The sequence below is a fragment of the Phoxinus phoxinus genome (genome assembly GCF_949152265.1).
Source record: "Phoxinus phoxinus genome assembly, chromosome: 25".
In the NCBI taxonomy this organism is placed as follows: Eukaryota; Metazoa; Chordata; class Actinopteri; order Cypriniformes; family Leuciscidae; genus Phoxinus; species Phoxinus phoxinus.
In genome coordinates, this window is record NC_136900.1 from 25715884 (window position 1) to 25730883 (window position 15000).

Consider the following 15000-nt stretch of genomic DNA (forward strand, 5'->3'; position numbering starts at 1 on the left):
TAGCGTGTGTCTCCCCACCATGCTAGTGGATTAGCCGTAGAGTCAATTGGTTCTTCTTGGAGATAGCGGGTTAACTCCGTGTCAGCGCGCGCTCTGATCGGTAAAGGGGCAGATATTTCAGACCTCCGTTTATTAGGGAGATCTCCAAGATTTCTCAAAGCCGCACCCGTCTAGAAAGGATGTAGCAAAGATATTTAATGCTAATGCATGAGGCATAGGCATAGTTTCATTCATTTACGATGAGATGCGCTCTAGTTCACAATGCAATGCAAGTGAACGCGGCGCGCCGGCCCGGCGCCTCCATGTCACGGTTATTATATTGTCTGCTATATTATTAAATACATGCAATTGGTTGATGAAACATTTATTAAAATTAAGGTACAATTTGTACAAAACGAAATTCGCTTTGAGGAAAGGCTTACAAAGCAAAACTTATATGAAGTGGTAAAAATCACTTCTGACGATTTACAAAACAAAACTTCATTAAGTGGTAAAAACCATGTCTCCCGATGTATTGTATGGCGCATATTATGATCCTATCTAAAAAATGTAAAAAAAATGTTTTTTTTTTATGTTTGTAAAAAATATTTTAATAACACGGTTTTGGCGGTTATAGAGTTCTAATGACGGTGTTTAACTATAACCGTCGGTCTCACGGTTATATACTAACCGTCACACCCCTACCGAGATGATCACGTTTTTCAAAATTTTCACAACTTGCACCAGAACCTGTTTCAGAGTGTGTGTTCTCGAGCTCCAAACACTGTTTCAGAGTGTGTGTTCTCGAACTCCAAACACTGTTTCAGAGTGTGTGTTCTCGAGCTCCAAACACTGTTTCAGAGTGTGTGTTCTCAAACTCCAAACACTGTTTCAGAGTGTGTGTTCTCAAACTCCAAACACTGTTTCAGAGTGTGTGTTCTCGAGCTCCAAACACTGTTTCAGAGTGTGTGTTCTCGAACTCCAAACACTGTTTCAGAGTGTGTGTTCTCAAACTCCAAACACTGTTTCAGAGTGTGTGTTCTCGAGCTCCAAACACTGTTTCAGAGTGTGTTCTCGAGTTCCAAACACTGTTTCAGAGTGTGTGTTCTCGAGTTCCAAACACTGTTTCAGAGTGTGTGTTCTCGAGCTCCAAACACTGTTTCAGAGTGTGTTCTCGAGCTCCAAACACTGTTTCAGAGTGTGTTCTCGAGCTCCAAACACTGTTTCAGAGTGTGTGTTCTCGAGTTCCAAACACTGTTTCAGAGTGTGTGTTCTCGAGCTCCAAACACTGTTTCAGAGTGTGTGTTCTCGAGCTCCAAACACTGTTTCAGAGTGTGTGTTCTCGAGCTCCAAACACGGTTTCAGAGTGTGTGTTCTCGAGCTCCAAACACTGTTTCAGAGTGTGTTCTCGAGCTCCAAACACTGTTTCAGAGTGTGTGTTCTCGAGCTCCAAACACTGTTTCAGAGTGTGTTCTCGAGCTCCAAACACTGTTTCAGAGTGTGTGTTCTCGAGTTCCAAACACTGTTTCAGAGTGTGTGTTCTCGAGCTCCAAACACTGTTTCAGAGTGTGTGTTCTCAAACTCCAAACACTGTTTCAGAGTGTGTGTTCTCGAGCTCCAAACACTGTTTCAGAGTGTGTGTTCTCGAGCTCCAAACACTGTTTCAGAGTGTGTGTTCTCGAGTTCCAAACACTGTTTCAGAGTGTGTGTTCTCGAGTTCCAAACACTGTTTCAGAGTGTGTGTTCTCGAGCTCCAAACACTGTTTCAGAGTGTGTGTTCTCGAGTTCCAAACACTGTTTCAGTGTGTGTGTTCTCGAGCTCCAAACACTGTTTCAGAGTGTGTGTTCTCGAGCTCCAAACACTGTTTCAGAGTGTGTGTTCTCGAGCTCCAAACACTGTTTCAGAGTGTGTTCTCGAGCTCCAAACACTGTTTCAGAGTGTGTGTTCTCGAGTTCCAAACACTGTTTCAGAGTGTGTGTTCTCGAGCTCCAAACACTGTTTCAGAGTGTGTTCTCGAGCTCCAAACACTGTTTCAGAGTGTGTGTTCTCGAGCTCCAAACACTGTTTCAGAGTGTGTGTTCTCGAGTTCCAAACACTGTTTCAGAGTGTGTTCTCGAGCTCCAAACACTGTTTCAGAGTGTGTGTTCTCGAGCTCCAAACACTGTTTCAGAGTGTGTGTTCTCGAGCTCCAAACACTGTTTCAGAGTGTGTTCTCGAGCTCCAAACACTGTTTCAGAGTGTGTTCTCGAGCTCCAAACACTGTTTCAGAGTGTGTGTTCTCGAGCTCCAAACACTGTTTCAGAGTGTGTTCTCGAGCTCCAAACACTGTTTCAGAGTGTGTGTTCTCGAGCTCCAAACACTGTTTCAGAGTGTGTGTTCTCGAGCTCCAAACACTGTTTCAGAGTGTGTGTTCTCGAGCTCCAAACACTGTTTCAGAGTGTGTTCTCGAGCTCCAAACACTGTTTCAGAGTGTGTGTTCTCGAGCTCCAAACACTTGTTTCAGAGTGTTCTCGAGCTCCAAACACTGTTTTAGAGTGTGTTCTCAAGCTCCAAACACTGTTTCAGAGTGTGTGTTCTCGAGCTCCTGACACTGTTTCAGAGTGTGTGTTCTCGAGCTCCAAACACTGTTTCAGAGTGTGTGTTCTCGAGCTCCAAACACTGTTTCAGAGTGTGTGTTCTCGAGCTCCAAACACTGTTTCAGAGTGTGTGTTCTCGAGCTCCAAACACTGTTTCAGAGTGTGTGTTCTCGAGCTCCAAACACTGTTGCAGAGTGTGTGTTCTCGAGCTCCAAACACTGTTTCAGAGTGTGTGTTCTCGAGCTCCAAACACCGTTTCAGAGTGTGTTCTCGAGCTCCAAACACCGTTTCAGAGTGTGTTCTCGAGCTCCAAACACTGTTTCAGAGTGTGTTCTCGAGCTCCAAACACTGTTTCAGAGTGTGTTCTCGAGCTCAAAACACTGTTTCAGAGTGTGTGTTCTCGAGCTCCAAACACTGTTTCAGAGTGTGTTCTCGAGCTCCAAACACTGTTTCAGAGTGTGTTCTCGAGCTCCAAACACTGTTTCAGAGTGTGTGTTCTCGAGCTCCAAACACTGTTTCAGAGTGTGTGTTCTCGAGCTCCAAACACTGTTTCAGAGTGTGTGTTCTCGAGCTCCAAACACTGTTTCAGAGTGTGTCTTCTCGAGCTCCAAACACTGTTTCAGAGTGTGTGTTCTCGAGCTCCAAACACTGTTTCAGAGTGTGTGTTCTCGAGCTCCAAACACTGTTTCAGAGTGTGTTCTCGAGCTCCAAACACTGTTTCAGAGTGTGTTCTCGAGCTCCAAACACTGTTTCAGAGTGTGTGTTCTCGAGCTCCAAACACTGTTTCAGAGTGTGTTCTCGAGCTCCAAACACTGTTTTAGAGTGTGTTCTCGAACTCCAAACACTGTTTCAGAGTGTGTGTTCTCGAGCTCCAAACACTGTTTCAGAGTGTGTTCTCGAGCTCCAAACACTGTTTCAGAGTGTGTGTTCTCGAGCTCCAAACACTGTTTCAGAGTGTTTTCGAGCTCCAAACACTGTTTCAGAGTGTGTGTTCTCGAGCTCCAAACACTGTTTCAGAGTGTGTTCTCGAGCTCCAAACACTGTTTCAGAGTGTGTGTTCTCGAGCTCCAAACACTGTTTCAGAGTGTGTGTTCTCGAGCTCCAAACACTGTTTCAGAGTGTGTGTTCTCGAGCTCCAAACACTGTTTCAGAGTGTGTGTTCTCGAGCTCCAAACACTGTTTCAGAGTGTGTGTTCTCGAGCTCCAAACACTGTTTCAGAGTGTGTGTTCTCGAGCTCCAAACACTGTTTTAGACTGTGTTCTCGAGCTCCAAACACTGTTTCAGAGTGTGTGTTCTCGAGCTCCAAACACTGTTTCAGAGTGTGTGTTCTCGAGCTCCAAACACTGTTTTAGAGTGTGTTCTCGAGCTCCAAACACTGTTTCAGAGTGTGTTCTCGAGCTCCAAACACTGTTTCAGAGTGTGTGTTCTCGAGCTCCAAACACTGTTTCAGAGTGTGTTCTCGAGCTCCAAACACTGTTTCTGAGTGTGTGTTCTCGAGCTCTAAACACTGTTTCAGAGTGTGTTCTCGAGCTCCAAACACTGTTTCAGAGTGTGTTCTCGAGCTCCAAACACTGTTTTAGAGTGTGTGTTCTCGAACTCCAAACACTGTTTCAGAGTGTGTGTTCTCGAGCTCCAAACACTGTTTCAGAGTGTGTTCTCGAGCTCCAAACACTGTTTTAGAGTGTGTTCTCAAGCTCCAAACACTGTTTCAGAGTGTGTGTTCTCGAGCTCCTGACACTGTTTCAGAGTGTGTGTTCTCGAGCTCCAAACACTGTTTCAGAGTGTGTGTTCTCGAGCTCCAAACACTGTTTCAGAGTGTGTGTTCTCGAGCTCCAAACACTGTTTCAGAGTGTGTATTCTCGAGCTCCAAACACTGTTTCAGAGTGTGTGTTCTCGAGCTCCAAACACTGTTTCAGAGTGTGTGTTCTCGAGCTCCAAACACTGTTTCAGAGTGTGTGTTCTCGAGCTCCAAACACAGTTTCAGAGTGTGTGTTCTCGAGCTCCAAACACTGTTTCAGAGTGTGTGTTCTCGAGCTCCAAACACCGTTTCAGAGTGTGTTCTCGAGCTCCAAACACCGTTTCAGAGTGTGTGTTCTCGAGCTCCAAACACTGTTTCAGAGTGTGTGTTCTCGAGCTCCAAACACTGTTTCAGAGTGTGTTCTCGAGCTCCAAACACTGTTTCAGACTGTGTGTTCTCGAGCTCCAAACACTGTTTCAGAGTGTGTTCTCGAGCTCCAAACACTGTTTCAGAGTGTGTGTTCTCGAGCTCCAAACACTGTTTCAGAGTGTGTTCTCGAGCTCCAAACACTGTTTCAGAGTGTGTGTTCTCGAGCTCCAAACACTGTTTCAGAGTTTGTTCTCGAGCTCCAAACACTGTTTTAGAGTGTGTGTTCTCGAGCTTCAAAAACTGTTTCAGAGTGTGTGTTCTCGAGCTCCAAACACTGTTTCAGAGTGTGTGTTCTCGAGCTCCAAACACTGTTTCAGAGTGTGTTCTCGAGCTCCAAACACTGTTTCAGAGTGTGTTCTCGAGCTCCAAACACGGTTTCAGAGTGTGTGTTCTCGAGCTCCAAACACTGTTTCAGAGTGTGTTCTCGAGCTCCAAACACTGTTTCAGAGTGTGTGTTCTCGAGTTCCAAACACTGTTTCAGAGTGTGTGTTCTCGAGCTCCAAACACTGTTTCAGAGTGTGTGTTCTCAAACTCCAAACACTGTTTCAGAGTGTGTGTTCTCGAGCTCCAAACACTGTTTCAGAGTGTGTGTTCTCGAGCTCCTGACACTGTTTCAGAGTGTGTTCTCGAGCTCCAAACACTGTTTTAGAGTGTGTGTTCTCGAGCTCCAAACACTGTTTCAGAGTGTGTTCTCGAGCTCCAAACACTGTTTCAGAGTGTGTTCTCGAGCTCCAAACACTGTTTCAGAGTGTGTTCTCGAGCTCCAAACACTGTTTCAGAGTGTGTGTTCTCGAGCTCCAAACACTGTTTTAGAGTGTGTGTTCTCGAGCTCCAAACACTGTTTCAGAGTGTGTGTTCTCGAGCTCCAAACACTGTTTTAGAGTGTGTTCTCAAACTCCAAACACTGTTTTAGAGTGTGTGTTCTCGAGCTCCAAACACTGTTTCAGAGTGTGTGTTCTCGAGCTCCAAACACTGTTTCAGAGTGTGTGTTCTCGAGCTCCAAACACTGTTTTAGAGTGTGTGTTCTCGAGCTCCAAACACTGTTTCAGAGTGTGTTCTCGAGCTCCAAACACTGTTTCAGAGTGTGTTCTCGAGCTCCAAACACTGTTTCAGAGTGTGTGTTCTCGAGCTCCAAACACTGTTTTAGAGTGTGTGTTCTCGAGCTCCAAACACTGTTTCAGAGTGTGTGTTCTCGAGCTCCAAACACTGTTTTAGAGTGTGTTCTCAAACTCCAAACACTGTTTTAGAGTGTGTGTTCTCGAGCTCCAAACACTGTTTCAGAGTGTGTGTTCTCGAGCTCCAAACACTGTTGTGCAAATGAACGTCCAGAACACATTAAGGTTTCTGTCTTCTGTTAGAACGGTGTGTGTTAGCTAAGTTAATAACTGATGATCTTTACAACGGAAGTGAATCAATTAAATCTAACTTTATCTGGACAATAACTGTATTCTAGATCTGCTGTAAAGCCTGAACACTCTCTTTTACTGTAATCTCTGTGATCATGTACAGCTGCTGTGAGACTCTACACTGTTAGAGCGCTGTATAGTGAAGCTGACTCGACTGTCTCTGCAGGAGAAGCCGTCAGCGCAGGATCAGGCGCTGGTGAGGAAGAGGAGGATGACTCAGGTGGAGAAGAACACCTGCCAGCTCTTCATCCAGACCGATCACCTGTTCTTCAAATACTACAAGACCAGAGAGGCCGTCATCGCTCAGGTACAGCGGCCTAGAGATGAAGAGGGTGATGATGGTGATGATGATGATGATGAAGAGGGTGATGATGGTGATGATGATGATGATGAAGAGGGTGATGATGATGATGATGAAGATGATGATGAAGATGTTCTGTGTGTCTCCTCAGATCTCCAGTCATGTGAAGGCCATCGACGCCATCTACCAGGGCACAGACTTCATGGGCATCCGCAACATCAGCTTCATGGTCAAGAGGATCCGGGTCAGTCACACACTCGACACACTCAACACACTCCACTCGCTCGACACACTCGCTCGACACACTCCACTCGCTCGACACACTCGCTCGACAAACTCCACTCGCTCGACACACTCCACTCGCTCGACACACTCCACTCGCTCGACACACTCGCTCGACACACTCGACACACTCGCTCGACTCACTCGACACACTCGCTCGACTCACTCGACACACTCGCTCGACACACTCGCTCGACTCACTCCACTCGCTCAACACACTCGCTCGACTCACTCGACACACTCGCTCGACACACTCGCTCGACTCACTCGACACACTCGCTCGACACACTCCACTCGCTCAACACACTCGCTCGACTCACTCGACACACTCGCTCGACACACTCCACTCGCTCGACACACTCGCTCGACACACTCCACTCGCTCAACACACTCGCTCGACTCACTCGACACACTCGCTCGACTCACTCGACACACTCGCTCGACTCACTCGACACACTCGCTCGACACACTCGCTCGACTCACTCCACTCGCTCAACACACTCGCTCGACTCACTCGACACACTCGCTCGACACACTCGCTCGACTCACTCCACTCGCTCGACACACTCGCTCGACTCACTCCACTCGCTCAACACACTCCACTCGCTCAACACACTCGCTCGACTCACTCGACACACTCGCTCGACTCACTCGACACACTCGCTCGACTCACTCGACACACTCGCTCGACTCACTCGACACACTCGCTCGACTCACTCGACACACTCGCTCGACTCACTCGACACACTCGCTCGACTCACTCGACACTCTCGCTCGACACTCTCGCTCGACACACTCACTCGCTCGACACACTCGACTCGCTCGACACACTCGACTCGCTCGACACTCTCGACTCGCTCGACACACTAGACACGCTCGACACACTCGACTCGCTCGACACACTCGACTCGCTCGACACACTCGACTCGCTCGACACACTCGACTCGCTCAACACACTCGCTCAACACTCTCGCTCGACACTCTCGCTCGACACACTCGCTCAACACACTCGACTCGCTCAACACACTCGCTCGACACTCTCGCTTGACACACTCGACTCGCTCAACACACTCGCTCAACACTCTCGCTCGACACTCTCGCTCGACACACTCGCTCAACACACTCGACTCGCTCAACACACTCGCTCGACACTCTCGCTTGACACACTCGACTCGCTCAACACACTCGCTCAACACTCTCGCTCGACACTCTCGCTCGACACACTCGCTCGACACACTCGCTCAACACTCTCGCTCGACACACTCGCTCGGCACTCTCGCTCGACACACTCGACTCGCTCGACTCACTCAACACACGCGCTCGACTCACTCGACACACTCGACTCGCTCGACACACTCGACTCGCTCGACACACTCGACTCACTCGACACACTCGACTCGCTCGACACACTCGACTCGCTCGACACACTCGACTCGCTCGACACACTCGACTCGCTCGACACACTAGACACGCTCGACACACTCGACTCGCTCGACACACTCGACTCGCTCAACACACTCGCTCAACACTCTCGCTCGACACTCTCGCTCGACACACTCGCTCAACACACTCGCTCAACACACTCGCTCAACACTCTCGCTCGACACTCTCGCTCGACACACTCGACTCGCTCGACTTACTCGCTCAACACACTCGCTCAACACACTCGCTCAACACTCTCGCTCGACACTCTCGCTCGACACACTCGACTCGCTCGACTCACTCGACACACTCACTCGACTCACTCGACACACTCGCTCGACTCACTCGACACACTCGCTCGACACTCTCGCTCGACACACTCGCTCAACACACTCGACTCGCTCAACACACTCGCTCAACACTCTCGCTCGACACACTCGACTCGCTCGACACACTCGACTCGCTCGACACTCTCGACTCGCTCGACACACTAGACACGCTCGACACACTCGACTCGCTCGACACACTCGACTCGCTCGACACACTCGACTCGCTCGACACACTCGACTCGCTCAACACACTCGCTCAACACTCTCGCTCGACTCGCTCGACACACTCGACTCGCTCGACACACTCGACTCGCTCGACACACTCGACTCGCTCAACACTCTCGCTCGACACTCTCGCTCGACACACTCGCTCAACACACTCGACTCGCTCAACACACTCGCTCAACACACTCGCTCGACACACTCGCTCGACACACTCGACTCGCTCGACACTCTCGACTCGCTCGACACACTAGACACGCTCGACACACTCGACTCGCTCGACACACTCGACTCGCTCGACACACTCGACTCGCTCGACACACTCGACTCGCTCAACACACTCGCTCAACACTCTCGCTCGACACTCTCGCTCGACACACTCGCTCGACACACTCGACTCGCTCGACACTCTCGCTCGACACACTCGCTCGACACACTCGCTCAACACTCTCGCTCGACACACTCGCTCGACACTCTCGCTTGACACACTCGACTCGCTCAACACACTCGACTCGCTCAACACTCTCGCTCGACACTCTCGCTCGACACTCTCGCTCGACACACTCGCTCAACACACTCGACTCGCTCAACACACTCGCTCGACACTCTCGCTTGACACACTCGACTCGCTCGACACACTCGACTCGCTCGACACACTCGACTCGCTCGACACACTCGACTCGCTCGACACACTCGACTCGCTCAACACACTCGCTCAACACTCGCTCGACACTCTCGCTCGACACACTCGCTCAACACACTCGCTCAACACACTCGCTCAACACTCTCGCTCGACACTCTCGCTCGACACACTCGACTCGCTCGACTCACTCGCTCAACACACTCGCTCAACACACTCGCTCAACACTCTCGCTCGACACTCTCGCTCGACACACTCGACTCGCTCGACTCACTCGACACACTCACTCGACTCACTCGACACACTCGCTCGACTCACTCGACACACTCGCTCGACACTCTCGCTCGACACACTCGCTCAACACACTCGACTCGCTCAACACACTCGCTCAACACTCTCGCTCAACACTCTCGCTCGACACACTCGACTCGCTCGACACACTCGACTCGCTCGACACTCTCGACTCGCTCGACACACTAGACACGCTCGACACACTCGACTCGCTCGACACACTCGACTCGCTCGACACACTCGACTCGCTCAACACACTCGCTCAACACTCTCGCTCGACACTCTCGCTCAACACACTCGCTCAACACACTCGACTCGCTCAACACACTCGCTCGACACTCTCGCTTGACACACTCGACTCGCTCAACACACTCGCTCAACACTCTCGCTCGACACACTCGCTCAACACACTCGACTCGCTCAACACACTCGCTCGACACTCTCGCTTGACACACTCGACTCGCTCAACACACTCGACTCGCTCAACACACTCGCTCAACACTCTCGCTCGACACTCTCGCTCGACACACTCGCTCGACACACTCGCTCAACACTCTCGCTCGACACACTCGCTCGACACTCTCGCTCGACACACTCGACTCGCTCGACTCACTCAACACACGCGCTCGACTCACTCGACACACTCGACTCGCTCGACACACTCGACTCGCTCGACACACTCGACTCGCTCGACACACTCGACTCACTCGACACACTCGACTCGCTCGACACACTCGACTCGCTCGACACACTCGACTCGCTCGACACACTCGACTCGCTCGACACACTCGACTCGCTCGACACACTAGACACGCTCGACACACTCGACTCGCTCGACACACTCGACTCGCTCAACACACTCGCTCAACACTCTCGCTCGACACTCTCGCTCGACACACTCGACTCGCTCAACACACTCGCTCAACACTCTCGCTCGACACTCTCGCTCGACACACTCGACTCGCTCGACTCACTCGCTCAACACACTCGCTCAACACACTCGCTCAACACTCTCGCTCGACACTCTCGCTCGACACACTCGACTCGCTCGACTCACTCGACACACTCACTCGACTCACTCGACACACTCGCTCGACTCACTCGACACACTCGCTCGACACTCTCGCTCGACACACTCGCTCAACACACTCGACTCGCTCAACACACTCGCTCAACACTCTCGCTCAACACTCTCGCTCAACACACTCGACGACTGGAATTTTCAACTCCTGAAATCCATTCAATTTTTGTTTGTGGTTTTGTTTGAACGTGGTTCAAGTGCGACAAAGGTCCTTCTGATGAACACTCAATTTTTACATTTAAAAAAAAGAAAAGAAAAAATATTATCCGGGTGAAAATGACCCGAGGGAAGGATGAGGAGAGTAGAAGCTGGTTCTGACTGGTTCTAACTGGTTTGTTGCGCTGCTGGTCTCAGATAAACACCACCAGTGACGAGCGGGACCGGTCGAACCCGTTCCGCTTCGCTAACATCGGCGTGGAGAAGTTCCTGGAGCTGAACTCCGAGCAGAACCACGACGACTACTGCCTGGCCTACGTGTTCACGGACCGGGACTTCGACGACGGGGTTCTGGGGCTGGCCTGGGTCGGGGCTCCCGCCGGTAAACAGCGCTTCTGCAGGAGAGCCCTGAGTGAGTGTGTGTGTGTGCTGACGCGTGTGTGTGTGTGTGTGTGTGTGTGTCCTCAGGGAGCTCTGGAGGCATCTGTGAGAAGAGTAAGCTGTATTCCGACGGCAAGAAGAAGTCTCTGAACACCGGGATCATCACGGTGCAGAACTACGCCTCACACGTGCCTCCCAAAGTCTCACACATCACCTTCGCACACGAGGTGGGACACAACTTCGGCTCGCCGGTGAGTGGATGCACACGACACACACTGACTGGATCTGACAGCGGGACTACAACAGTGCTGCTGTGGACAAATGTACAATGTGGATAACTACAATCTCAGTTTGAGTTATTATGACGATGGTGATTATTAGGGCTGCGCATTTCTAATCGCGATTACGGATGCCAAATTAAAAGCTGCAATAAAATAAAAGTGAAATCAACGCATATTGACCTCGAGGGGGTTTTGTGAGAGGAGTTTGATTTTGAGATAGTGGATTTTTGGTGATAAAGTGACATTTATAGTGCGATTTGTTTAGTTATATTTAGGCTTAGATTTAAATTTGCACAACACATTGACTGATAGGCTTGAGACACATAGTAGGCTATACTGTGACACATTAATAGATACATAGATATACATATATATAGACTGCTAGATTAATAGATATATAGATACATAGATAGATTAAAGATAGGGATAGAAATGTCAACATCAGACCCATCAACATCATCAACATCAACACCAGTAGAAACACAGGACAGTTTATGGGAACTTTTTGATACTCGTATCCATCAAACCCAGATGATACACAACACAATGCTACAGCTGATGCCACAGTGGAAGTGAAAAAATACATCAACAATGCGTATTTGCCCAGAACTCATGATCCACTAACTTACTGGAAAGAGAGAGCAGTAATCTTTCCTCATTTGTATGTCATGGCTAAAAAATATCTTTGCATTCCAGCAACAAGTGTCCCTTGTGAGAGGATTTTTTCAAAGGCTGGAGAAATTATCTGTAAAAAAAGAAGTAGGCTAAGTCCTTCCACAGCAGAGAAATTAATATTTTTGAATAAAAATATCTAAAAAAGTGAGACATTTTGGCTTGATTTATTTTATTAATATTAATTTTGCAGGACCAAAATAACATTATGCACAGTGAGGAGCCTATAGGTTACAAGATTCACATATTAGAAAACAGTGGCGGGCCGTGCATTTCACACCTAGGCCTTCAGTGATGAACCTGAATTAATAACGAAAAACAGTGAAATTCCTGTTTTTATTCTGCACCGGCAGTTATAGGGTTAATGCGGTGAGTTCGGGAAAGGCCGGGTAGAGAGAAACGAGCGAGTGAGTTCGGCTTTTGTAATGTTACAGTTCTTGCGTTCCGGTTATAAATTCGGAAACGGATCCTCCCTTGTCTTGTCCTTCAATGGCTACAATAGTATTAATGTTTGAAAAAAGAAGTTGCTTCGATCATAAATTTACAAGAAAAATTAGGAAGAAAAAATATTATGCACGGACAAAAACGGGGGCAAAAAATGCATTATACTCACCAAAACTACTGACTATTTTTTATACAAAATCCATCCTAATTTATTTCTTCAAAAAGACTTGAATTACTTGGATGTACAGGTTGTCTGTGCGTTTCAGTCCCAACAACCTTTTCTATTGCCATCGAGGCTATAAAGTGCTGAAAGTCGAGTCTGTCCCGACGTATTTCTGGCATAAGTTTTAATTCGCTTTAGTGCTGAGAGTGTCCGCTCGACAGAAGCAGTAACGTTAAACAGGGAAAACACCGCAAAACATGACGATGTGCAACGTTACAGCCGACACAAGCTCTCACACAGATTTATGAACGATATCATTGAGATCAGCGGGACTTTTGCCTTCAAAATCAGCCCTGGCATAACTTTACATTGCAGTCAGTTCTGTTTTTACCCGGACAGATCGATAGAGATCCGTGACTCTGCGTAAGCTGAATAAGGGATTTTTTTTCCGGTAGGTTTGAACCTGCTGGTGGTCGAGGAAGGAAAGAAACATTAATTTGTGGGTTGAAAAACTATTAAATCTACAGGAATATATTTTAGTTTACACAATTCGCTACTGATGCGGTTAGCTAGCTCTGACTACCAGTAATAATAGTACACGCTCTGACCATCCAATCAAAGGGCGTGGAAATGCCTACGTTATTGTATGCCTGCTAGATGGCCCCGGTGCAATCAACTCTATCTGATTGGCTGATTAAATCTGACCGATTATCTGATTGGTTAAAGCAACAGTTTCATTGCCATTCATTTTAAGCTACAGGCGCCCGCACTATCGATTCTGAAGGCCTCGAAGCAGATATATTTGACCCTGGCAACACATGATGACTGAAATATGATTGGATAAAAGCGCTAAAATAAACATACACTACTGGAAGCAGCGCAACAAAGAGAAAAGCTATGAAATTACGAGAATGGACTATTGGGAATAATTAAATACTCATTCATAAAAAATATATATTAAAGTTCAAGTCAGTGATTCTGATAATGTTTAGGCCAGCAGAGAAGGCCTTGCTGGCCCTGACGGCCCACCACTGTTAGAAAAGTACAATAATAAAAAAAAACTAGAACGTACATTTCCAGAAGAAAATGTGAATGGTGCTTGCAGTGGCAAAACTCGACACTCGGTTGCTAGAGTGTGGTACATGATTGCATACGAGCCAACAACCATGTCTGTACGATGTTCTGGTGGTGAGATATGGCTTATTCATGTTGTTCGGGTGGTTGCTAGGGTGTTTTGGGTGGTTGCTAGGTGGTTGCTAGGGTGTTGCTAGGGTGTTCTGGGTGGTTGCTAGGGTGTTCTGGGTGGTTGCTAGGGCGTTGCTAGGTGGTTGCTAGGGTATTCTGGGTGGTTGCTATGCTGTTGCTAGGGTGTTCTGGGTGGTTGCTAGGGAGTTGCTACGCAGTTGCTAGGGTGTTCTGGGTGGTTGCTAGGCGGTTGCTAGGGTCTTCTGGGTGGTTGCTAGGGCGTTGCTAGGCAGTTGCTAGGGTGTTCTGGGTGGTTGCTAGGCAGTTGCTAGGGTGTTCTGGGTGGTTGCTAGGGCACCACAGATGGTTACTATGGGGTTAGGGCTAAGGTTAGGCACGAGGCCGGTGTATTTAAAATCTCTATTAAACGAGTGCATTATAATGAGTGCACGAGGCCTGCGGCCTCGTGCCTATGAGTGAGTTTTTATAGAGTATTTAAAATCTCTATTAAATGAGTGCATTATAATGAGTGCACGAGGCCTGCGGCCTCGTGCCTATAGCTTATGGTTGCTAGGGTGCTGTAACTGGTTGCTATGGTGTGGCTATGAAGATTTTAGGCCATTACTTATTGGCTGCTGGATAATATAAATCCTCTGAGGGAGAGAGAGGGGGAGACATGCAGGGGTGTCAGGCCCTTTGTGTCTGTGTGTGTGAAAAATGACAGTTGGGATTTGAATTTCTGAAAATTCCGCAATGTTAAGTCAATGGGACTTTTTTGGCCGCTTTTTCGTCCGCTGTGCGAACATCGTACACCCGATCGCTTAGAAAAGATATAGCACACCTCTCCTCAATGAGCCGGTCGATTTGACACCTCACTCAGGGGTCTGTGACAAACGGTGCGGGGCGAGTTTCGCGCCGAACTTTGTCCAGAATAATAAGAATAAAAACTAGAACGTACATTTCCAGAAGAAAATGTGAATGGTGCTTGCAGTGGCAAAACTCACCACTCGGTTGCTAGAG

At 48.5% G+C, this 15000-nt stretch overlaps 1 protein-coding gene across 1 annotated transcript in view; it reads left to right on the top strand.

Moving 5' to 3' along the window:
* Positions 1 to 15000, top strand: part of adam10b (ADAM metallopeptidase domain 10b) — a 61263-nt gene that overhangs the window by 32554 nt on the left and 13709 nt on the right. The window contains exons 6-9 of the mRNA XM_079604700.1: positions 6297 to 6437; positions 6583 to 6675; positions 11053 to 11236; positions 11323 to 11486. Of these exons, the coding sequence (XP_079460826.1) occupies positions 6297 to 6437; positions 6583 to 6675; positions 11053 to 11236; positions 11323 to 11486 (582 nt within the window). The remainder of the gene's footprint in view (positions 1 to 6296; positions 6438 to 6582; positions 6676 to 11052; positions 11237 to 11322; positions 11487 to 15000) is intronic.